Source organism: Lactuca virosa, chromosome 4 (genome assembly GCF_052849685.1).
Source record: "Lactuca virosa cultivar CGN04683 chromosome 4, Lactuca_virosa_CGN04683_v6, whole genome shotgun sequence".
Classification (NCBI taxonomy): Eukaryota; Viridiplantae; Streptophyta; class Magnoliopsida; order Asterales; family Asteraceae; genus Lactuca; species Lactuca virosa.
Genome location: NC_136429.1, coordinates 108,738,329 through 108,749,050, shown reverse-complemented (window position 1 = coordinate 108,749,050; position 10,722 = coordinate 108,738,329). Strand labels below are relative to the sequence as shown.

Below are 10,722 nucleotides of genomic sequence, written 5' to 3'. Positions count from 1 at the left end.
AAGTTGGGAAAACTGCTTCCCTCAGGATCCCCGCCTCCGTCAGCTTAGCCACCTCCGCGTTGATCGCCCTGTTACGATCTCCCCCCTGAACCCTCTTTTTCTGTTTAACTTCCTTTGTACCCGGTTTAATCATGAGTTTATGTTCAATGATTTTCCGGTCTACTCCTACCATACCTATGGGAGTCCACGCAAATATGTGCTTGTATCGCCTGAGGAGATCGACGAGTGCCCGCCTGGTGTGCCCCGGAAGGTTGCGACCGATGCTGATTGTCTGATCAAGGTGTTCTTCGTTGACCACCTCTTTCTCGTATGCCGATTCACCCCGCGTTTTTTTGGTTTCTCTTGTTATCTCGGCTGGCTGCATGATCGTAAAGCACTACAGTTGTCTTGGTGGTGTGGCCAGGATTGTGGTCGGACCTCCGCTAGTGTTGAACTTCACTATCTCGTGCATTGTGGATGGAATCGCGCCTAATTTGAGCAAGGCTGGCCTTCCCATAATGATATTATGTTCTGCTGAATGTCGGATCACAACGAAATCGACCAGGACTGTTTTCCTTCGTTGCTTGTCGTGACTAGTCAGTGTAAGGGGGATGTGGATCATGCCTAGCGGCCATAGACTGTGCCCCGTGAATCCGACCAACCTTCCCGTTGTAGGTCTCAGGCCGTCCTTCCACCTGTCTGGGAGGATGCGGAAGCAATGCTCATAGATGATGTCCGTGGAGCTACCTGTGTCGATATACACTCTGTGTATGACCACGTCTTTAATAGAGACCTGTATTATGAGGGGGTTATCACCTGTCCAGCCTTCGGGTCTGGGATCTTGTGTTGAGAATGTGAGCTCTTGTGTCATGGGCGTTAGGTTCTCCTGATGTGCAGTTCCCTCGTGTCTGCTTCTCTTGGCTCGTATCATGAATATTTCTTTGGGCTGAGTACCTTCTTTCGGAGCTCCTTTGGCGTTTTCTGCGTCAAACTTGGCGCACAGGCTGCGTGCTATCTCCACAAGATCTCCCTTGAGCTTTTTCTCCTCCATTTCTTTTTTAAGGACCGAGCAGTTGGTAGTGTCGTGTATTCTGCTTTTGTGGTATTCGCAGTACCGTCCTTTTGGTGCTCTCTCTTGCTGCTTGTCCGCAACCACATATACGTCTGGACGACGACCCCGTCTGTCATCCTTGACGAACGGTCTGAAGCGAGCCAGTGGTCTCTTTCCTCGTCCGAAGTGCCTGCCTCCCCCTGATTTTTCTGTGTAGGTTGGGTTAGAACGCTTGACGGCCATGGCGTATAAGTATGCTTGTTTTGCTGCTTCGCCTTCCTCCTGTCTTAAATATCTTTCCACCCTTTCCTTTAGCTCAGCTCTTGTCTGTGGTTTTTTGCCCATGAGTTTCTGTGACAGAGGACCGGGGAGGAGTCCCCATGTGAAAGCTCCTGCTATAAGACCCTCGTCATGACCCGGTACGTCCAACGTGGCGTTTGTAAACCGTGTGAAATACTCTCTTACGCTTTCCCCTTCCTTTTGCTTACATCCGATGATGGAATAGGAATCGCCTTTGTACTTTTGCAGTTGCATGAAGTTGGTGAGGAAAAGATATTTTAGTTGGCCAAAGTTGTAAATGCTACCTGGGCGCAACATCTTGAACCACGTGCCTGCATTTCCATCTACCGTCGTTGGGAAATATGTGCACCAGAAATGCTCGTCTAGCTTTAACGACGTCATTGTCCATTCATATGTGTCGATATGACTGTCCGGATCGGTGGTACCATTGTAAGTTTTCAAGTTGGGGAGCTTTGCTGTGTTTGGGATCTTATAATCCAGTAGTTCCTTGGCAAACGGAGATGTGACGCTCTGTGACAGGCAGTCTTGAGTGGGGATGGTTAGCGAGCCCTGTACATTATACTGGTGGGGCGTGTTGTACGGCTGTGCCTCGGGTGACCGTAGAACGTTTGGTATCCTGGGTTAGGACCATAGAAAGCCTGTTGTTGGAACGGCAACTACAGTGAGTATCCCGGGTGTGTAAGTTGAGGTTGAGCCAGGGATTGCGTTGGTGCAGGCTACTGTTGACTTGTGTGGGTGGTCGCTATAGGCTCACCCCATGTGCCTGTCAAGAGGCGAGGAAACAATGGTGGTGCTACCATGGTTTGCGCAAGCGGCAGGAGCATCAGGGGTGTGCTCGTCGGTATCTGGCTCTGTGGTGACACGTGGGGTGGCGGTTGGGTGTTTGGTGTTTGGCTTGCTGGCATCGTCGCTAGAAAAAAGGGAAGCTGGCGTTGTACCATCGGGGTAAAAAAGGGTGACGTTTGGTTTACTGAGAGTTGTGTCGCCGTTGGCTGGAATGTTAACGGCGTCGGCAAAGGTGTGGCTAGTGGTACCGTCCCCATAGGTGGCCTCGGTTGTCGGAATGGCGGTTGGATGATGGCCTCTATGCTTGTTGTTTGCAGCGAGAAAGGTGGTCGAGCTAGCTGTTGGGTTATCGGGGGTGTTGTAGTTAGCATAGAGATTCCTTCGCCGGTGGGTTCATTGGTGGCCGTTATGGGTGGCGGTACGTCGTCCAACGGTGTCATGGAGCGTATAGGGCTGTTCTGTATTCCCTTAACCCCGTTGCCGCCGTCAAACGCCATTGATTTTGATGAAACAGTGGTTTTTGCTTCGTTCTTCGTCACACAAAACGGATGGCGCCAAATGATGCGACCTAGACCTTGACTTTCCGTTTGCTTTCTGGTCTGGTGTTAGAAGGTATCTGCAAGGCCACACGAAAGAACAGCTGTCAGCCATTTCCCGGGAGGGGGCTCCCGGAAGAACGCTCCGACGGTCTAGTTAGATGCGGTTTTAGGTGTTAGAAGATAGATTGCTCTTAGAGAAGGTGGCTTACCTTTAGGGCTCCTGAGTGCGCCCTTTTATACCTAGCGATCCTGCTCGTCCGTACGAGACAAGATCGCTTTTAGGGGACAAGGTCAGAGGTGATGATTGGAGGGTTGTGCGCCTCTTTATGTCAGAGTACTGCCATTGGCTTTGGCGGTAATGCTCTGACCCTCTGCCTTGTCGCTTGACCGTATCCTTTGTCTTGACACTGAGAACGTCTCTGGCGGGCGTGAGCCTTTCGCCGGGGCGCCCTGCTCTTAGGGGCGCTGGCAGGCGCTGAGCCCGCTCCTCTTGGCTCGGCCGGGGCGCCAGGTATCTTGGGCAGGCGTGTCTCTTCCGTGCTGACTTAGGCACGTCATCAATATATATATATATATATATATATATATATATATATATATATATATATATATATATATATATATATATAGAGAGAGAGAGAGAGAGAGAGAGAGAGAATTTAAGGATGGGTCTAGCTCTCTTAGACCAGAGGGAGTGGGTGCGTCTTGGACCGCACTCTCCTTGCCACATAAGCACAAACACCGCCCCCTGGGTGCGGTAGAGAGTGCATTGCACCCTTACAAGGGAGCACTCCTTCAAACAACCTTCCTACAATGTGATTGATTCATTTTTCTTTATTCCCTCTGATTGGTTCCTTTTATTTATTAAAAAAAATAAAAAAAAATACTCAAGTGTGGCACCACTTCTTGGGTGTGGTATGAAACCACACTTTTGTGGTAATGGGTGAGGTGACGCTTACGTGTCACTGCGGTTTTATGAGGTTATTGCTCCGCTCATAACCTCAAGAGTGTTATCATCAAGAACGAACACAATGAGCTACTTAAACATATAGTCGAGACACTTGAGAATATTGTGTAGTTTGATCATCTTGGAAGTGCTTTTTTTTTTAACATTTAAATTTAACATCGTGAACTTCATGATTTTTTTTTGGAAATGGCGATTTATAAAAGAAGCAGCAAATAAAACAGAACAAGCCCACACCTACAAGAGACAGGCAAAGCGAAAAGAAAACAAAACGAGATTACATAGTTTTAAAAGGACAACAAAGCCAATCTAACCAAATAAATCTATCCAAATTGCCCCTAAAGTTCACCCAATTGTACACCTCAATAATGACGTTTAATAAAAAGCATACCACCGATACGTGAACTTCATGAATTACGCCAAGCTAAAATAATATTGATTTGAAGAGTGACGTCCGTAAAAATAACGTCGCAAATTCACGATAACCTTTAACAAAGCTAAATGGTGAGTTATGAGAAGATAGGAAAACCCCCTACATGGTTATTTAATTGAGTAGCTCTAAAAAACTAATCATTAAACCATATGATAATATGTAGCTGTTTATTACTAAGATTAATATATCATTATAACTTCATACCAATATCGTACAAAATGCAACCGTTTTTTAATTTCAAACACATAATACAAATGATACATATACTTGTAGTACACATATACTATTATGGGTAGTGGCTACCCATATAGATTAAATTATAAAATAATATTACTCTTAACAAATCGGATCATGAGGAGCACACCTACTCGCTATTTGCTTAGCCCACGCCCCACGCCCCACACCCACATCTACTATTTTAAATTTTATCATACCGACCATATTATTTTAATTTTAACCAAACCTTGGAATCTCACTTGAAGTGTCCCTCCATGCCCCTGGAAATATTGTTGGACAACGATTGTTATTTTATCTGATTTAAATATATATTACTAAATATAAGCATAATTAAATTAAAAATTTGATAAAATTTGTGTTTTATGTTTCGAAATTCTGTTTTGTAGTTCCAAATGTTGTTTTATCGTCAACAAACTTCATGCACACTTTCAAATCAAACAAACTAAATCATATAAATAAGGTAGATATTAGGATTTTAAAAAATAGTATAATTTATAAAACTACTATATTAGAAAATGTTTTTAGAAACTCTAATTTTTCCGCTGAATTCACTGGTTGTCAAATCATTTCCTAGCTTTATCTTTGTGATTTTCTAGATTTTTGCTAGTGTTTCTTTATAAAATCCAGCCGTTCAAAAAAAATTATAATAGAAAATGTTAACATATTTAAAAAAATTAGTAGATACATTGACAAATATCAAAATACACTAAGTTTACACAAAATTTTAATTTTGACATTGTGTTTTACCAATTATAGTTATGGGCTTAGACACTTAATCCAACAGTCTCACACTTGGATAAGTCTAATAACTATTATTGCAAGTACGACTCCAAAACCCGACTAGAAATCGTAGCTCTTAAAAGCTGCTGTTGAACTCTGACCTAGTCAATGACGCGTCCATTAGACAAGTGATCATATATTCCTCCATTATGCAAGATATCATATGGACTGAGACATGGATTATAATCATTCTCTCTGTCCATCTATTGTTTCCCGATTTCCGGTTTATGACAACTGACTAATTGAACAAATCAAATCAGTCCAGGCTTGACCAAGCACTTAGGGTTGTCATCACTAAATCATCGAGAGGCCCACATATATCGCTTTTATCCACATGGGGTAAAAGGAACGGATAAACTTCGACCCAAATGCTTTCTTGTACTTACTCATCAAATTACACACAACAATATGTTTTATAACACCAAGTTACTGGTGCATTTACATATGTCAATGTGCAACCGACTCGCAACTACAACTCACATGTCTTCGTTTCAAGAATATAAGATATTATCGTCTTACAATCACTCGTGATAAAATCCATGAAGTGATTCAGATGAGCGTGTGTTTAATCCAATACTCAAATCTTATTCCAGGAGTACTCATGAACACTGCAACAAACTTGTGCTATGTCTAAAACACCTACACAATCTACAGTCGGATTCATGACAGTCTTGCCTCAACACCTACTTCCAAAGTATTATCGACTGTGAATGGTTTGAATAACCTAGTTATTCGGAAAGTCAAAACATGCAAAGTGAAACACATGAATAATCGAATCCAATATGGTCTCAAAACTTCTGAATATAAATAAAACACCTTTTATTTAATCACCATATTGATTACACATTATTCATTGTATAATGTTTCGATTTATCAACTTAACACTTGAATTAAAACAATAGTTATCTCATGCTCCAAGCATGCACACTATGTTTTCTATGGTCTTTTATTTTGTGAAATAGATCAATTGAAAGTATTTCCAATGATGCTCATTTCACAACTCCAAATCCTTATTGCAAGTGTAAGAATTCAAAATTATTGTCACTGCTAGAAAGTGTCAGATTCTAAACTATCATGCAATGATTCTTTTGTAATGTCTAGGTACCAAAAGTCACAGAGACTTAACCAACGATATTACAAAATATTCCTTTGGAGATTGTTACAAGACAATGCCATTGAAATGAAATCTCAAATTCAAAGTACATTCCTTTGAACATCCTTCTTGCATAAAAGTTTCTAACTTTCTCATCTATTCTTCAACTCCCAATATGGAAAAATTCCATATTTTCCATACGACAACTCATTATTAATAGACTCCTGTCTATTCATAATAATGTCAATATGGTCCATCCATTACTATACTTCCAACTGTCCTTAAGCGACCAATCCTTGGCGAACCTTAGATTGTCCTTAACAGTGTCTAACCACTTTAGTCATATCCGGTTCTATTCATTTTTCCCTCTTAATGCCCTAGGCATTTGAAAAATTAGAACACGAGAATATTATATCATATGCAACCGATCCTATACCCGAAGCATATAGGATGTGATTCATAATGTCTAACATAAATAAATGATAGTTGACCAGTCTTTTGCTATAATATTTCTATTTAGCATGTTCTCACAATTCGAATTATGAAGAGGGATGTCGTAATCGCAATCAAATTTGAGAATGCAATTAACATTTCCATATATATATATATATATATATATATATATATATATATATATATATATATATATATATATATATATATATATATATAGAATTTCTTTATGTTGAACCATTCCAACATAACATTCATATATATCATTGACTAAATTTGATTAAAAAACCAATCTAAGCTTTTAGAATTTGAAATGAAGTATGAATTCATCTCCCTTAATTATAGCAAAACAACTTTTCAAACCCTACAACTTCGCGATTTGAAACTTTTGTCTTTTTTATAATTAACATTGCTAACTTGCAACACTTACCATAATAATTATGCTCCCACTAGCACAATAATTATTATCTTACTAGCATAACACTTATGCTCCCACTAGCTTTGTGTATTCAGAAATCAGCTGGACTTCTATAAATCAATACTTATTAACTTTCTTACCAAAGTTCAGATTTCTGATACGAGATGCTTCGATAAGACTTTATCCAGGCTTCTCAAACTCATACACCTTTCCTTAGATAGCTCACATGTGTGTCTAAACAATTTTAGAACTTACAACAATAAGTCTTAAATGTTTAGACCTTTGCCTTTTCTCACAATTCGAACTATGAAGAGGGATGTCGTAATCATAGCCGAATTTGAGAATGCAAATATCACAATTACTAACTATTAAAATCTACTTAGTGAAAACGTTTCCTCACAATCATTTTCATGAATTTGAGATAAACCTTATGACACTCAGATTTTATGGTGTATGTGTTCCTATCCATGTGAATTTGTCAAACCATAATCATGAGAGAAGGTTAGTGACAAATCCAAACTCATATGGATTGAACTTGTTCAATCCTAATTTCTTGCCACCTGGCAGCACAAGGGCCTACCATTGCTTCCAGGATTGTTATGCAAACAACTGAGAACTCATAGAACTCACATGCATAGTCAATTTTAACTGGAGTGGACATATAAATAAGAATATGTCAACACGATAGGTTACAAACCTCAAGTCGTGTGCTAGTGTTTAACAATAGGTTTACTCTTGATTAGTTCTTGAAACTTTCAAGATATTTAAGACTCCCACTGACCTCTTGACATATAAGAATCTCTTGTCAAGAACCATTCCTTGATAAACAAATATTCAAGAGTTAGTGCGGATTCTCATCAAGAACGACACTTCACACAATTGGCCTTAGTTGGTCTTTGTTTTATCCAAAATATAACAACTTACCAATTTCAAATGTACAAGAGTAGAAAACATTTTACTCTACATTTGATAAGTGTTATACACCTTTTTAAGACAGTGTCACTCAAGGCACAAGCTTGGAATATGAGTCTAAGACTTGTTTTGGAACGAAGTATGACTCATCTTCTTGATTTAACCATTTCAACAATTCACGATTCCTATTCTTAGCCATACGGCACAATCTTAGAGGATTAATTGTGACATGGTTTTGATAATCATTAAGATTATCATAAAACATGATACTCAAGTACTCTCCCATCCTTTCAGATTGGAGAAACTTTTATCTTTCTGCCTAATTTGATTCTTCTTATTCGTCCTGCCATACATTGAAACTTTTCCAATGATTCATAATTACACTTAATCTTGTAAGTATAACCATATTTACTAAAATTTAGTAAATCATAACGAATAGTCTCATCGTTCTTTGTGGTAGACCTGATCAGTGCACAGCCAACTGTACCCGATTCGTTAGTCCTTCACTTGACTCACATATACATGTGAACAAGGAATTAGTCTTAATTTCCGAAAGATGAAGTTCTCATTCATCACACAATACCAGTTGCATGATTCCAAGCTTCTGTCCAATTGAAACTTAGGTGATGAGAATCTTTCCTTATTTGGTAAATTCTCGACACTACCACAAACGAAGGAATCAAATTCATATTGCTAACATAGAAACATAGAAACATCAATTTTTCACAAATGCCATTGTAAGGAGATATAATAAAATAAAAACAAATTTTTATTTATTTATAAAATGTGGAAAAACTTTTCCTTACAATGCAATTACAAATGAAAACTATGTTACTACATATTTCTAAGCAATCTATCATAACTCTTAAGCAACAACTCAAAAATCCGATTATCGAAACATACGATTGAAATCCATCTTCGCGACCAGATTTAGCATACTCTTCCTTTAAGCTTCCTTCCTTTTGCATGATCCTACAAAACATCAAAATGCAACCTTGTCACATCATGTATTAAGAATCAGCAATTAGGAACTTAATAGAGTTAGATAACGGACTTATCTGAAGCAGAACCATACAATCTGACTAAAGTTCCCAGGTAGTCAGGGTAGCTTCGATTCCAATGTTCCTTTCCTTGGCAATAGAAATAAACATGCTTATTTGGGAATAACATATGGAACAATCTCATATTTGGCCTTTCCCTTATGATCAAAAATTTTGATCTTGGCCAATTCCTTTCCTTCAAGAGAAGGAATCATTTCTGGGATATCCATGTCATTGCCCATGTCAGCTTGAGAGGTAGATCTTCCAGTCAAATTTGCTTGACCATTGCGCCAATTCATTGCTGATTCAGTAGCAATCAACAAATAAGTAAGATCAATAAGGGTCATGTCGTGATCTGTCACAAAGTAGTCTTTAACAAACTCACTATATGACTCAGGAAGTGACTGAAGAACCCAGTCAATAGCCAACTTCCTTGGGAACACGACACCCAACATTCTCAGCCTGTCAATGTGTGACTTCATATCCAAGACATGTGCACACACAGACTTTCCATCCTTGTGTTTGCTATCCAATAGGGCTTGAGTAATCTTGAACTTTTCAAGTCTTCGAACTTGTGGGTTAGAGAGAATAATTGGAGGAGGTGGAGGAAGTGAAGCATGATTTCCACTTCCACGATCCAATCGCGAAACATCATCTTCAAGAGGAAAGCTTGTTCCAAGATATTTGGGAAGACCATAGTTGTCTGAACTAGACATCTACAATGGGAGAAATTCAAGTTAGTTGATTTAAGTCCTTAATATAACACCCAAATGAAATATTAAGGCTATGACCCAACACAATATTTTTACAATTCGGAAGAGGGATGCCGTAATCCAATTGCAAAATATTTGAAGGTAGGTAAATGACGATTTACCAATTTCCACCATGAAAAACGAAATTGATTATTAAGTTTTAATTGGTTTGAAATTCCTAGATCTTTTGAGATTCATTGAATTTTTCAATGACATGTTTAAATATCGATTGTGCCCTTCAAGTTTGTGACTGGGATGTCGTGGATCACAAACAAGGTGTGAATAACCATGCAAATTAGCTTGGTACACCCAATGTTACAACCACCTAATCAACGTGCCGGTTAACCACACACGCTCCATTGATCTATGATTAAAATCAATCTACCCTTTGTCACGCACTGTCAGTCCCAGATTAGTGTGTCGGTTAACCACACACACTTCACTAACGACTTAACAAGGTGCAAAGTGCAATTTCATGAGTTAGCACCAAATTCACATTTTTCTTAAGTAACTAAGATTGGGAATTTATAAGTGTTTAGTTACTTAGTATTTCATTATACTTTTAATGAAAATTTAAATGTCCTGTCAAACCCGTTCGGCTAACGACCCTCCACTAGTCAAGGAAGCGGTGGGTGAGAGTGGACACCCATTAAACTGCCATTTTATAGGCAGTAACCTTATACTCCCCTTATAGACTTCGTGAATGAGGCCTACTAACGGTAAGACTGACTTTTTTCTTATACATATATAAATATTAAACCTATAATATTATAATAGTATAAGTATTGAATTTTAAACTTTTAAAACTCTAGGGTTTGGAACTAAATGTTTCAAAGTGAGACTTTGCATTTACAAATTCCAAAACTTGAGGGCAAGTTTTGAACTATTCAAAAACTTTTGGTATCCATAACTTATGTGTTTAACATAGGTTTTATGAAGAGACTCTTGACATTCCATAACTTGAGGACAAGTTATGGAGTTCATA

At 38.9% G+C, this 10,722-nt stretch overlaps 1 protein-coding gene across 1 annotated transcript; it reads right to left on the bottom strand.

Moving 5' to 3' along the window:
• Positions 1–376: 376 nt before the first annotated feature.
• LOC145104896 (uncharacterized) lies at positions 377–1,711 on the bottom strand. The gene has a single exon (XM_079042060.1). It carries the CDS (start codon positions 1,709–1,711, stop codon positions 377–379), a length of 1,335 nt encoding a protein of 444 aa, XP_078898186.1.
• Between the last annotated feature and the right edge of the window lie 9,011 nt (positions 1,712–10,722).